Source organism: Phalaenopsis equestris, unplaced genomic scaffold, assembly GCF_001263595.1.
Source record: "Phalaenopsis equestris unplaced genomic scaffold, ASM126359v1 Scaffold000036, whole genome shotgun sequence".
Lineage (NCBI taxonomy): Eukaryota > Viridiplantae > Streptophyta > Magnoliopsida > Asparagales > Orchidaceae > Phalaenopsis > Phalaenopsis equestris.
This window is the reverse complement of record NW_018164478.1, coordinates 1018111-1033599: the sequence shown is the minus strand read 5'-3', so window position 1 is coordinate 1033599 and position 15489 is coordinate 1018111. Positions and strand designations below refer to the sequence as shown.

The window sequence follows — 15489 nt, the reverse complement described above, 5'->3', positions numbered from 1 at the left end:
TTTGGAACTGATCGGTTATTCAGATAGTGATCTAGTTGGTGATACTAATGATAGGAAAAGTACCTCAGGTTTAATATTTTCCTTTGGGTCAAGTCCTATTAGTTGGTGTTCACAAAAACAGAAAGTGGTTGCGTTATCTTCCTGTGAAGCAGAGTACATCGCTGCATGTGCAGCAGCGTGTCAAGGAGTGTGCCTGGGACGACTATTGGCAGATTTGTTAAAAACTGATGTTAAGAAAGTAGTTCTGAAGATTGATAATCAGTCCGCAATTGCATTAAGCAAGAATTCAGTTTACCATGAGAGGAGCAAACATATCGATACCCAATTTCACTACATTAGAGATTGTGTTGAATCTAGAATGATTGAAATTCAACATGTTTGCACAGAAGATCAACGTGCTGATATTCTGACAAAGTCACTTGCAAGATTGAAGTTCTTGGAGATGAGAGAAAAAATTGGTGTGCGAATCGTCAGTGAAGGACAACAAGCTTAAGGAGGAGATTATTGTGTTAATCTAGTTGTCTCTAGAAATTGTTTATGTATTTTTGCACATTTTTCATGTGGATTAGGAAGTTTTGAAAACTGTTTTGTGGTTAAGTGGTTAGGAAAACCGTTAAGTGGTTAGTTAGTTTTATTTTCAGAAAAATGTGATGTATTTGCTTATAAATTAAACCAGAAAATGTAGAGGGTGTGAACTACTAAAAAAATTCTTCCATTTTTGTTGGCGTTTAAAGTTTGGTTTTGAAAACCAACAAGGGAAAGATGGCGATTTAGGTGTGTATGAGGTGCGGACACCCGCAAGGGCAACTGCATACTATCTGTCTAAAACCATCCTCAAAGGTAGGTGCGGCCTTCAGAAAAGAAAGCAGGCTCAATGAGGGGAAAAAGCTTCGAAAGAAAGAAGAGAGGACGCAGTGAGATGGGACGGGCGCAGAGAAGCCGCAGAAATCGCGAGTTGTACCCTCGAGAGGGAGCCGCAAAGCTAGGAAAGACGTGAGACGAGCCGCAAAGGAGTCGTTGAGCGAGGAGAGACGGGCCGCAGAGCGAAGAAGCGTCTCAGAGCCGGAAGCGGGGAAGACGAACGAAAAAGAGCGCGCGAAGCCGTAACGTCTCAGAGCCGGAGAAGAAGAAGACGAAAGAAATCGAGCACGAAGACGAGCGAAACCGTAATTGTTGCTAAGGTAAGCCATCGAGCGAAACCCTAACAGAGCCGAGCGAGAAGGAAGAAGACGCCATTATTGAAATAGCATATATATGTATATATATATATGTATATTAATGAAATAGCATTATCATAAGCAAGAAATGTTGTTAAATATTTAATTGAATACTTCAGATATAGTCAATTAAATAAATAATGATAAATGAATTATATTTAATAAAAATAATAATAATAGTAAAGTTAGAAATTATTATGAAAGAATAATTAGAAATGAATAGAAGTTAATTAAGTCTAAATTGTTCTTATAGGTGCACAAAAAGGATTAGATTGATCCAAGAAAAAGAATTTCCTATTGCATTAAACAGGTGGGTATATATGTTTTTCATTTACAATAATTTTCTTTATTTAAGAAAGCAATTACATTTGTCTTATCGTTTCGAGCATTTCATTTAAAATGCAAAAGATCATGTTTTTTTAATGTTGAATGCAATAAAAGAAATAAATAGGATATATGCATGCATATGGAGTCAACCCCATATGATAGTACTGTCTGGGGAAGCAATATACCCGTGCACGAAATGAAAATGAAAATTGAAATTGAAATGAAAATAAAAAAGGATGACTACCTTTTTGGTAGGGTTTGGAAAATGTGGATGTATATTTTTTTAAGTATAATTTTAGACGGTGACTCCCAATAACAAAAAATGTAACAAAAATAAATGAAAGTATACAGAAATTATAGTCTTTATTGTTTTCCTTTCTTCTCAATCTTTTACTGCTTGTTGAGAATTTTACAAAATATATTAAAATGAGAATAATGGTAATTTAGAAATATTTTACTCGCTGAGTACTTAAATAACACTTTCAACTGCTAATATTTTCCAGAAAAAAGTACCTAAAAATAAATAGAACCTATAGAACATGTGCACGGACGTTGAGAAGCACAACTTGATAGATATTACAGTTTATTTTTTATTTTTTGTTAGTCGTAAAAGTTTAAATATAAATAAACTAATGTAATTTTAAGTTTTAAAAAATAGAATCTCTTTCATGTTAGGAATTTGATTGAATTATGAAATGAAACTATAAGATAAGTTTTTTCCATCCAATCGACAGTTCTCGTCTTGGTAATCTAAGCTCTCGGGCAAATTCGTAATAATTTAGGAAGTGGATCTAGCGGGGAGGTGGTTGTGAAATAGCAGGGAATGAGAATTTGTGAGATTGACGGAATTTGGGAGAAAGAGGGGTCATTTAGAGGCAATCTAGACTAGCAACAATGGAGAGAACCACATAACGACAAGGCGCCGATGACGAGGAGGTTTGTCACCTATTCTTGAACAAGATACAAACATATCATTTGCAAAAGAAAGATGATACGACACTTATTAGGCCATAAATCAATTATTATAATCTCCAACTTACACAAAACAAGCCTAAAAGGTCTTCCAAACCAAGTCTAAAACAATAAGAATTTCATGACACTTAAAACTCAAAATAACATAAGTTTTCTCACTACAATGCCGCTTGGGACAGGAAATCATCTCGATATGCTCCCAAGATCGCGGAATTCCACGATCCACTCATTATGGGAATCGAGACATCCTCATCAACCACCCTCCACATTTTAGAGTTTCAACAACTTATTTCATTCATCTAGAAGGCTAATAAAACCCAAATTAGATCAAGCCAACTAAGATATGAAGATATGCAGAATCCAGCTTCGATGGACTAAGTCTAAAAGAAAATATAGACTAATTTGAGTGGAACTTTCATGCAAAAAAGCTTGGATGGGCAAAATTGTCACACTTTGGCACAAAAAAAAACGTAAAGTGGTACAAAACTATCAAGGTTATTTGTATTGACTTGCATAAGAGCAGAACTTTCAACAACAAACCCATAAGGAAGACCAAAAATGTCAACTTGATTTTCATTAGCACTTAATTTGCATTAGCAAAATAATAAAATTCTTAATTATAAATTCTCTCACCTCTCGATTTTTCTATCAAAAGTGTCTCTACCCCTTTCAAAGTAGCTTGCATAAAATTCACTCTCTCTTTACCTTGTAATATTATCTCTTAAAATCTCGCTTCTTTCTCTCTATATTGAAGAGCAACCATCCATGAGAATTAATTTTCCTAGCTATATTCAAGAGAAAAAAAAGAAAGATTTAGAAAAACATAAAGAAGAGAACCAACAAAAAATAGAAAAACATAAGTTAATATTTATTTTAGAAATTTAATTAGATACATTCCAATTATTTCTTATTATACCCTCTACCTAATTCAAGTAACCCTACGTTGACTGATTCTACATGAAAAATCAAACATTTGATTGAATCATGGACCTACCACAAAATACTCCCGGCACATCCAAAGAATGAAAGAAGTTTTGTCACAAATATAGCTTAACCTTGGATCAAAATATTTGAAATTTTTGGCTTTGAAATGTGTCACACACATGTGTGTTCCTCTGCTCTTTAGGAATTTCAAAGAGTAACATGAAAATTCAAATGGAATTGGTGTTGGTCATACAGATTTTTTAAGCCCGGTTAAGGGTGTAAACAAGTATATTCAAGCTCAAGCTACACCTAATTTGAGCTTAAGCATGACCATATAAACTTGACCGGTTAATGCACTATGGGCTTGTGCTCAATCTTAATTTATAAGTAGAGTTAACTCGTGAGCTGGCTTATCCATTATAAAAGAGAAAAGAAGACCCAAATTCAAATAACTACTATAATAAAAAGTTAAGAAAAAAGAGAAATTGTTCAGACATTATCAAAAATATTCTTAGAAAAGAAAGTAAGGTAGAAAATTTAAATATTTTTAGAAACTTTATAATTAAAACGCTGAATTCTATAACAGTTTAAGCGCATTTTATATTATAAAATGTAAAATGAGCTAACTCACAAGCTAATTGACATGGGAGCTTTCCTACAATGTTTTCTCACAGCATTGTAGTTGCTACAGTACCACGGGATTCAAAATCGCGAGAGACGGGAGACAAGCAACCCAAATAGTCTTATTTTCCTTTCTTTACGTTTTATTTCCTATTATCTTTCATTCATTTTTAGTCATTTCATATCTATGTATTGTATTAAGGTTTAGAAGTCCATTTTTGGCATGTTTTTGTTCAGGACAGTTGTCTCCAAGTGGTGTTCCCCTTCTGAAGTTGTATCAGAAGGCAAGAAGGTGCTCCGGCTATAACTCGTCCGAGATGGCGACTGTCCACAAGGGTTCGAGCGATGTTCTGGTTGTAGCTAGATCCCACTAGAATATTTATCATTACCTAACTCCTCTGCAACCATTCCATCCATCCACTTGTTGTCACGACCCCCAGATAGCCCTCCCCTTTGTTGTCCTGCAGTCCACTGCCAACTCACAAGCTAATTGACGTTGGAGCTTTCCTACGATGTTTTCTCACAGCACTGTAGCTGCTACGGTACCGCGGGATTCAAAATCACAAGAGACGAGTGACAGGCAACCGAAATAGTCTTACTTTCCTTATGTTTTCTTTCCTATTATCTTTCATTTATTTTTAGTCATTTCATGTCTATGTATTGTATTAAGGTTTAGAATTCAATTTTTGGCATATGTTTTTGTTCAAGACAGTTGTCGCCAGGTGGTGTTCCCCTTCTAGAGCTGTATCAAAAGGCGAGAAGGTGCTCCGACTATAACTCGTCCGAGATGGTGACCGTCCCCAAGGGTTCGAGCAGTGCTCTGGCTGTAGCTAGATCCCACGGGAATATTTATCCTTACCTAACTCCTCTGCAACCTTTCCATCCATCCACTCATTGTCACTACCCCCGGACAACCCTCCCCTTTGTTGTTCTGTAGTCCGCTACCCTTCCCCTTTATTACCCCCTGTTATCCCAGCGACCTGATTCGCTACTTTCACTGACCCTGACTTCCACCTTCACCGTCGCAGCCCTCCACTTTTTCCTATTGTTGTTCTACCCATCCCGCTATCCAGCATCACCACCACAGCTCTGCAAGCCCTTCCTCTGTTGTCATATCATTGTCCAGCCATCCAGCAATGTTGTCGCAGCCTCACAACTCCTCCTCTTGCTGCCTTAAGCCTACCCGATCCTTCCAACGCCCTGCAACAACTTCCCTGCTGCAGTCAACTCACTATGCTATACAGTCTCTCGCCTTACTGCCATCCGACAGCTAACCGCAGCCGTACCTTGCTGCCTTCCAACCATTCCCCCACTTCCATGAGAGCTTTTCCTCTATAATCCGCAGCACCACCTCCCTCAACCTAAACCCTAGGGCATGTTGTGTCTTTAATATTTCCTAATTCCGAGTGTCATTGCTTATATCCCTATTTGTTTTTTGAGTAATAATATTTACTTTCCCTGTTGTGGTTTGGGTTAATTCCGATAAACTAATGAGTCAAGTCAAAGCTAGGTTAAGCATTTGCTCATTAGCTCATCGAGTTCATCTCACTAACCATTTATCAAGCTGAGCCTTAGCTAGCTCACAAGTCAGTTTGACACACTTAAACTCCTATGTCCAATAAACAAAACAAGCTAAGATTTATTTTATTATAAGAAATCTTGAAATTTCCCATAAGCGCAAGTCTAATGGTTGATTACATATGACACAATGCACATAACAATCACATGTAGGGACAACAAATTGTGCTGTGAAAATTTAAGATCTCTTATAATAAAATCAATCTTCGTTTGTTTTGTAATTGGACATAGGAGTGTAAGTAGAAACAAAAAATTGTGTTATGGAAAGAGGAAGGTACAGATGTAAGTGAATGGTCGACTCAATAAAAGTCACATAATTTCGCTATACATGATTGAATTGGTGGACCCAATCCACCAATAACAAAGTTAAAAAAAATGTCATCCATGTGGCCTGATAAATTTCATGGGTTACCTCCTCCAAGGTATTATAAATAGACCAAAGTGGCAATAAGCCAAAAGCATGCATCCTCTTGAGATGAGGCCCAAAAGGGCCAAAAGGTACCGGAAGTAGGCTAACAACAATTAAGTGGCATGGAGGCATGATCAATGAAGATACAAAAGTAGGCTCAATGAATTCATATTGAAATTAGTTCAAACCACTAGGCATTGTAGGTGCAGCTCAGAGGCAACGGAATGCCTAATTACACTATGTAAGTACAATAAGCAACAGATATAGAGCAGAAAATGTCAGTGTCTTGTTGTGAGCACCCTTCTTAGTTAACATTGGACTTGACTCATCATTTGTCCTCAAAGATGCTTACCATGCATCTGAAGTGACCAAAATGCATAATAAATAATAGCATATTACAACCATGAGTTGTCTTAGGATGGGAGTCCCAGCTCAAGCTTAAGCTCAAAGTTGGAATTCAGCATATGCTTTGAGCGGATGTTGTTAGTACAGATTATACCGTAGTCAACTCTGGTGGAATGTAGAATTCACTACAACGACCAGTGTGAGAATAGAGTCCTACAATGCATGGAAGTCTTAACGTAAGACATTACAATGCATGCAAAGCAAACAAAATGATGACCCATCTTGAGGTTGAATGCCTAGGATGTAAAAGTTGGTATCCTTGCAAATTAGGATAGCGGTTGTGGCTTTGACATCTTTCAAAGAAATAGGCCAAGTGGTGCGGCTTACAACTCCTAAAGTTTGAAAGGTCGATAGGCAAGACATATTATGATCTTGTCGAAAGGCATTCCAAGAATGTTGGAGGGCAAGGCTTAATTTACTTATTGACATTGCACCCTTCATGACAAGATTAGGGATTACATGGCGAAGAAAGCCCGCAAAGGGGATTAAAACCCTTCATACCAAGCATAGTGATCGCGAGCAAGTGTGCGAGCTCAGAGTGTGATCAAGTGCAAGGGGTACAGTGGAGGATCAAAAGCACCGCAGAGTTAAAACGTGAGAGTGCAGATCTAGCAATAAGCACGTGCAATTAAGACAAATGCAGAGGGAGCAGGGATGTGAGGCAGAAGGTACAGCCTAACCCATTACTTTGCAGTTTTGAGTGCGATCTAGCAGTGAGCGCATGCAATTAATACAAGTGCAGAGAGAGCATGGGAAGAGCACAATTGCTAATTGCTATGGGGTGTAAGGCAGAAGGTACAGCCTGTACCCATTACATTGTAGTTTTCATCCCCTTTAAACAACATATAAAAGTAGTTAAAAATAAACATACAAAAACACAAATGAAATTGTGATTGAAAACGAAAAACAAAGTAAAAAAACCAAATCAAGGAAAAAATTTATACTTGAACTTTTTGAAGAAGATTGCGAGTTCGATGTAGTTTCTCTATGTGCTCCCTTTTTTCAAATAAAGACGTGTTCACAACATCACTCTTAGATTGGACAGACATAATCTGTCAGAATACAGCATAAAACAAGTTAATAGTCGGCAAGAAAAATAAAATTTACACACTCAAAAACACATCATAAAACCTTATTGAGAAGATGTTCCATGTTTGCCTCCATTCCAACAATATTACTTTTCATCCTGCAAAGAGAGCACAGCATTATTTCTTCTAAAAATACGAAAGAAAATGACAGTTCATCGTTATACTTGAATTCAATATAAATAGTTGAATGCGCAGTAAAATGCCTGATTACCTGCTGTAACAACACCAACTAATTAATTATTCTGAATGCAAAAAGATAAAATACAAATTAAATTGATTATCTTAAAAAAGTTAAATACATCTTCTGGTTAGTAAAAATAGATCCAAACAACATCAATCAGAACACAAAAACATCATTTATAGTTTGAAATAATAGATAAGGGCTGGATCAATCATGGTGGAATATAGGTAAAACCTCAAACCTGTGCATGAAGTTACTTGAGAACAGAAGGTTGTAAGAGGTTGCCTAATAGATACCCAAGTTCAAGCAACATCAATGAAGAATGAGATTAATTTGGTGATCAACACTATCAGCAGAGGCTCCATGAACATAAAGTTTAAGCTAGTTTGATAAGTTATCTCTTTCACATAAATCTTACAACAGACTGAATAAGCTTCTTCCACATTGTATTGAATTTATGAATTCCGCACACTTATTTCTTGTTTTACATAAGCTATAAGTTATTCTAACTTATTTGTGATCAGATCCGAGTCAAAATAATTTCTAATCAAGATCTATCTTTCTTTGCAACTGTGATAAAGCTAATGATTAAAATAATGATGAACCTCTTGACCCGACTTTTTTGCAATAAGACCTAAAGATGTGCTATTTAATGTACTTATGAGGATGAAATCATATATATAATCTATTAGTACGCAGAACGATCACAGAGCAAATACCATTTTTATCAATAATTGAAAAACCAACATACGTTCCTTCAAGTTGATAGGAACTACGTACTTTTTATGATCCAAATATATGGAAAATGTTGACACGTGAAGGTATGATGAGCATAATAGCTTACAAATCCATATAGATTTCAAGCATGTTTTGTCCGCACTACACCGAGAAACCACACAGACAATTAATTTATACTAATAAGCGAAGAAACTCGCCAATAATCACGAAAGCAACAAAAACAAATCATGTCCACAATAGGCTACAAGAGAATTATAGACACTATTCCAGCTTTATGTTTGCTATCATAACATGACAACCAAGTGCTAATAAGTACTTTAGATAGTAGGACCAATATCAAAAAGTGTTAAATAATCAATGCAGTAGCTCACTAACCCAAACTATGTTGCATCCTTAGCAATATAATTTGAAGGAGAGTGAAAGGAAAGACTTGTTCCAAACAAAAAATAAACTCATTCCAAAAATTACCACTGACACCAATATCTTCCACAAAAGGCGTATTGAAAATATCCCAACAGTTTTCCCCCATAAAACAGGCAAATTAGAAAGCATTCAAATACATAACACAAATATAGAATTATTAAAATATCATGTATTCAAGCAACAATAGACTTTCTATTCAAGTTTATAGTTCAGATCTATAAATAAAGATCCTAAAATTTGTCTCTCCCCTACTAATAAATATAGAACATAAGGACCGTATAACTTAAAAACTCAACAAACTACACTATTATTAAAGCAGGGCTTGAAACTTTATCTAGCTAAAATCCAAACCATCTAACTATTTATTCTTAAATCAACCAAACCATTATTTCCTTTCCCTCCTCTGCATAGTTGAGTTGCTTACAAGTCTTTAGTCAAAAAAACACCATATGCCATGCAAATCGGAAACAAGACGGTGATTTTCTTTAAGAAAATGCATTCTTAAAGAAAAAGAAAATAAAAAAAGAAACTAAAGTTTCATGATAAGATTTCATAAGAAAAAAAAAAAGAAAATAAAAAAGAAAGTGAAGCAAAGTAAGCAAGATGAATCGGGGCTACAGTTTCCAATAAAACAAATACAATTTGTAATATAATTTCATGCAAAGAAAAAAATGAAGATTCATGTTACCAAGCAAGCCAACAAATCAATTACTCCAAAAGTAAACAAGCAAAAGTACTCTCAAGTCCAATGTATGATCAAATTATTTGCAAAAATCAAGAATTTCATCAAAAATTTGGAAACAAGTAAAATTAACGAGCAGCAATAATAAACTACCATCAAATATTTGACATATCAACTTTTGAACATATCATGAGTAATAAACTAGCAAATACTAACTTATGAAAATTAAATAAAAAAATTTGAAATCATCAAAATAAAGAAAAATCAGGCCTTACACCAGTATATAGAAGAAAAAATCCATTGATATTATGTAGTCGTCGAACTCAAAAGAATCACACCTCCAACTTGCATTCATAAGATTGAATAATCAAAAAATGAATTATATCCAAAGTAAAAGTTTAAATTACATAGTATGACCACGCTATTTATAAACTCCTCATAGCCAAGCTTAAAAGATAAGGTTAGCATATCGATCTAAATGAAAATTAATTGACACCATTCTAGGGCTTCTAGGTGCTTAAGAACTGAATCTAGCGGGGGGGTGACTGAAGAATAGCAAGTGAATGGGAATATGAGAGGTCAGCCGTGTTTGGAGGGGATAGGCATCGTTCGGCAGCTGCCCGACTGAAAACCGCAAAGAAAAATCTAAAAAGACAATGTACAGGAGGCAAGGAGATTCCACCATTGAGCAACATACACACACAATTTGCTAAAAGAAGAGTATATTGAACTCCAAGAGCATAAATCGGAGATGCAAACTCTAAAACACACTAAAACAGCAAAAAATCCCTCAAAAAAAACAAACATATAAATAGCCTCCCAATAGAAAGAAGCTCTCATTAGATTAAAAAAAAAGGAAATAATCTAGCAAAGAAAACAATCCCTGCTAAATTTGCCAACCTAACGAGGTTTTCATTGTTTAGCCCTCCTATGATCTCATTTACAGTTCTGGTCTATCATGGAATCACGATAATCTTGTGATTATCATCCTCAGTTCGCTCTCCCACGATCACGTGATCGATTCCGGAATTGCGGAATCATGCAAGTCATAGGATCACGAAAGAAGTTCCAACATCATTCTTCACGGTTAATAGAGGCTTCTTATTCCTCTTTGAAGAGACCTTGGACCCATAATCAAATATTCTTTCTCACAAAATACTTGCACATTTTCCCCATTAGCAATTCACCATTCCTATCAAACCATATGTCTGAAAATGTGCTACTGAACTAAACTTGAATTTGGTATTTAGCTTATCCAATAGAGCCTCGTCAAAATAGCTCAAAAGCTTTCATCTCCATTTTAGGTGATGACATGTTGGACCTTCCTCAGTCGAGGCAACCTAGGAGATAGATATAAATCCGAAAATCCTAAAATCCTCTTATCAGGGACTGTCCTATGTTTGGTATCGGCTCCTCGAACTCAATGTTGACTTGGACCGCTAATGTTAGTTACGTTGGTGCTCCTCTCAAGGGCTTACTCTAAAGGATCTGTCGGATTACTAGAATCTCTCCCTCATTGGATGAAAGTTGGTACACCTTCTTTGCATCATCATCTTCACTATGTCAGTATATATTTTCACTGCTTTTTTCTCAATATATGAAACCCTTCTCTTATTTGGACAATCTGATACAATGTGCCCAAAACTGTGACACTTGAAAAACTATTTGGATGCTCCAATAGGTGTACTCTTACTACATGATCCGATAGTTGAATTATGTTTAAAAAGTGGTGTAGATCTAATACTGTTATATTGTCTCTCCACCTTTAAGGCTAGAGGCTAGATATCCCGTAATGTTCATTAAGGTTGTAATCATGCCACGTTGCCAATGGACAATCTCAATCCCAACAGATATCGAGCTATGGTGTTCTCCTCGGGCTTCACTAGCTCACACTTCAACATAAGTTGCTCAAACTTAACGATATATTTCTCCATTGACAGATTCAGCTGCTAAAAGTGGTAAAATCTTAAGAGCATGTCAAGTTTATAATGTATTGGTGGGTAATTGTATTGTATCTCCCTTTTCATCTTGAACCCAATAGTAAACTCATTTTTTCTCATGTTGACATAGGAGCTTCAAAGTTTTCTACCATAGAAACACACACTTTTTTAACTTAATGGTGACTGGTTTTACCCTTATGTTAGATGGAACATCCCTGTTCTTAAGGACTAGTTCTATTGTATGTAGCCACTCATTCAAATCTTCTGAATCCACCCATCAAAATCCACTAGGTCAAAATCTTCACTACAAAATCCTAGTGATACCGGAGTTAACTGAAACCATAATAGAAAAATTAAATATTATTACTAGAAAGCCAATTAGATGGTTACAACTCACAGATTGAAAGGAAAATTATAGCCAAATAGACAAAAATAGGAAATAACAACACACCCAATACACGACACGTGGCTAAGGTAGGATCAAGCGTGGTGGAGATGGGTCAGTGAGGGTTGGAAGGTGGTTGGATGGTTGACAAGGCGGTCGGCAAACAGAAAATAGCAAAAATGACAAATTCCCGGATTTTGGACAGCAAGCACACAGCCGATATCGAAGTGGCACGGCTGTCCAGGATGAGGGCAGCAAGGGCGGCTGGGTATGGTTGCAGATTCTGGCAGCGGACAAAAAGCGGAAGAGTTTGCAAGCTGAGAAAAAGAAGGTAGGAGACGAGGACAGCAAGGGGAAGGGGAGAACTGCAGATAAGGCAACTACAGAAAGTTGTCTGGGATGCTGCACTAGAAACAGAGCGGTCAGAAGCGACGTGGGAGGAGACAGAAGGGGATATGGGATAATAATCACCACCTCACCACCCAATCCGCTAGATGCAACCCTCAAAAGGAGATAAATGGAAGGCAGCAGTTGTCCTAAGCAGAACACACTAAAAACTAAGTTCTCAAACCCTTATATAGCAAATATATAGAAAAGGACTAGAATAAAGGATAATATGAAAGAAAGCATAAAAAGGAAAAAATGAGGTTATTTAGATGCCTCCCACGATATCATTTTTCGCGGTACTGCAGCAGTTTTAGTACCACGATATTTTTTTTTTTTTTTTTTTTTTTTTTTTTTTTTTTTTTTTTTTTTTTTTTGCGTTAAGCTCCCGTGTCAATCTCTAGGGATTGTAAGAGCTTCGACTTCATTCATTGAAGCTTCTGGTTCCTAGTATCATGGAGTCACGTGTCACATTGAAAGTAACAGAGATAATGTAATCTCCTGGTAGGTCGATCATGTGGGTGTTATCATTTCACAAAACGTCTAGATAAAATAAATATGCATCCTCTCTTGGCACATTATGAACTAGATCTGCATATAGATGTAGGTTCTCGTAATGTAACTCTTGAGCCCTTAAGCCTGAGATCTTGATCATCCACTTCTCGTACTCAGCGGAATGTAGATGATAAACCATTGTATTAGGAGAAAACAACTCTGGGGTGAAATCTGTGGCAGCCAGCACCACTTTCACTAGCAACCACTCAATAGAGTGCTCTTCTCCACTGATAAGACCTGGATCTTATTGAAGAATTTCCTTCCCCATCAAGCTCTTAAGACAACTTTCAGGATTTCATCAATCTTGTATGGATATTTGAGGATGATTTCATGTCAAACTAAATGGAACATCTGAATAATTCCATGTAACATTCCAACCATGGCACAAAATGGCCCAATTTCTAACGTGTTGGACCGCTCTCGATAGGGGAACTTAGGAATGAGCCTATGTATCTAAATGGTCTGGACTTCTCTTATAAGAGGTTGTGATGGCTCGGATGTCAATTCCTTAAACTCATGACTTCCTTGGGCACTCATCGTGACGTCGATTGGAGTCTCTCCCATGGGATCAGCTGAAACTATGTGCATCTTTTTCTCAACTGGAAGTTGGTCCTCCTCCATCGTGTCATCATCGTCCTCAGCATCTACTGTTTCATTACCCAATATTTTCAAGAACGTGAAGCTCAATGAAACAGATCCCCCTGTTTGTGCAGTCAGATTCAACATTAATAAATCTGTGGCACTCGCAACACTTCCTGGTTGTGACTGATTTAAGGATGCAGATTTATTTCACCTGTTCTTCACTTTGAACCAGTTTTTTTCCTCTGCGGGGTCATCTTGGGTGTTCTCCTAGGTTTACTCTAGCTGTCTGATCCTGAGATTGAACTCTACCTTGAAGATGTGAGAATAATACTGGAGTTAACCCAAGACATGATCAAACGACAAATTTTATTGTTGAATTCAGAACTACAACAACAAATCCTCAGCATAAAATAACACAAACATTTAAACAGCACATAACGATGACGACGATGCAAAACAAGAAAAGAAACAGCATAAAACATAAAAGTGACTATCTCGAGGAGAGCGGCAAGCCAAAAAAAGAGGGACAAAAGCGGCAGTCGTGCTGGAAGGTTGTTGAAAACCCAGGGTTGTGGCGTCGAAAGATGGAGGAGTGAGGGCGGCTTGTTGGGAGGAGACTAGTAGCAAGTGGTGGTGGCATAGAAGGGAATAGGGGATGTCGCAGTGAACTGGACAGCAGCAAGAGTCGTGTGGGGGCTGGCTAACGGCAGGAGTCAGTGTCTAGGTTGGTCCACAGCACAAATCGCCGTCCAAGGGGCTAGGCAGCAGTAGGAAAAGGCCCAAAGACCTATGAGGCTGCTGGAAGCAATGAAAGAAGCAGAAAAAGAAGTTGGAAGGCCTGTGCAATGGTTGGGAGGCGGTTACATTGCTGGAAGGTAGCAGGAAGAGCGAAAGGCTTATGCAATGGCTGGGAGAGCAGCGGCAGGAATTGAGAAACAATAAACATCACCATGGGATCGAGTTAAAGCCGGAGCACCTCCTCAAACCTTTGGAAAATGTCACCACCTCAGGTTAGTTATAGCTGGAGCAGCTCCTCACCTCGGATGCAATCCTAAAGGGGAAAATAGCTCTCATGGCTGGCTTGGATAGAAATCTGAAAATTTGGAAGGAAAGAAAACTCCTTCTAACCAAAGCAAATAGCACTTATATATAATGATGAATAGTAGATAGAATAGGTAGTGAATAGAAATAGAAAAGTAATGGAAAAGAAAGAAGATGGACAAGGAAAGTGCTAGGAGAAAGGAAGGGCAAGACAAGGCACGGAATCAAAAAAAAGATATCGTGGTACTATAGTTGCTACAGTACCGCGTCCCGATAAGCTCTTGCATCACCTAGCTTCTTCTCTGATATTTCATATCAAATAGTCGGGATATTGATTCTCCATTACTGGAAACTTACTAGTGAAAGAAATTCACTTCGTTCTCTCAATCTGGTGAGTAACAATTATGGCTATGAGTAACCTCTCCGGGTAATCTCCTCTCAAAAGAAGCAACTCTTTATTGCAGTTAGGGATGTAAACAAGCCGAGATCAAGCGAGTCCATAGCTTGTTTGTTTTCAGCTCGTTTAAATTATGTTTTGTTCGTGTTTGACTCAAGCTCGAAATAGCCCCTGAAATATTTGTTCGTGTTTGTTGACCTCATTTTTAGTGAGGTCTAGTCTTCCTCTTAGGGTTTAGGATCTAGCCTTAGGGACCTCCCTTGACTATCTTAGAACCTTAGAAGTGGTGCCCGCCTCGTTTTCATTCGACCTATTTCCGTCCTCTTTTGTGGTTCCAAGTGTGTGGTATCGACTTCTAGCATTTAGAAGGGTGAAACCAACATGAGGAAACCCAAAAGGGATCCCTATAGGACCTTCTGAGCCTTAGGGTGGCCTTCTGCACAATTCGCACGCCCGCGCGCGTCCGATCGCCGCAATTCGCATTGCCTGCATTGCTACTTGTCGAATGCTCGATTAAACCACTTGGGACGATCGATCGCGGGTCGAAATTATGTGAAATTTGAATTTCGACGCATTTTGACCCGATTGTCGACGACGTCGTCCGAGCGACCCCGGATGACGAAACGGACTACGCCAACGC

The 15489-nt window shown here is 37.6% G+C and overlaps 1 protein-coding gene across 1 annotated transcript in view; it reads right to left on the bottom strand.

The window, feature by feature from the left end:
- Positions 1-15489, bottom strand: part of LOC110018773 (vacuolar protein sorting-associated protein 51 homolog) — a 129371-nt gene that overhangs the window by 88990 nt on the left and 24892 nt on the right. Inside the window, exons 3-4 of the mRNA XM_020716204.1 lie at positions 7585-7639; positions 7398-7505 (exon numbers count right to left, since the gene is read on the bottom strand). Coding sequence (XP_020571863.1) covers positions 7398-7505; positions 7585-7639 — 163 coding nt within the window. The remainder of the gene's footprint in view (positions 1-7397; positions 7506-7584; positions 7640-15489) is intronic.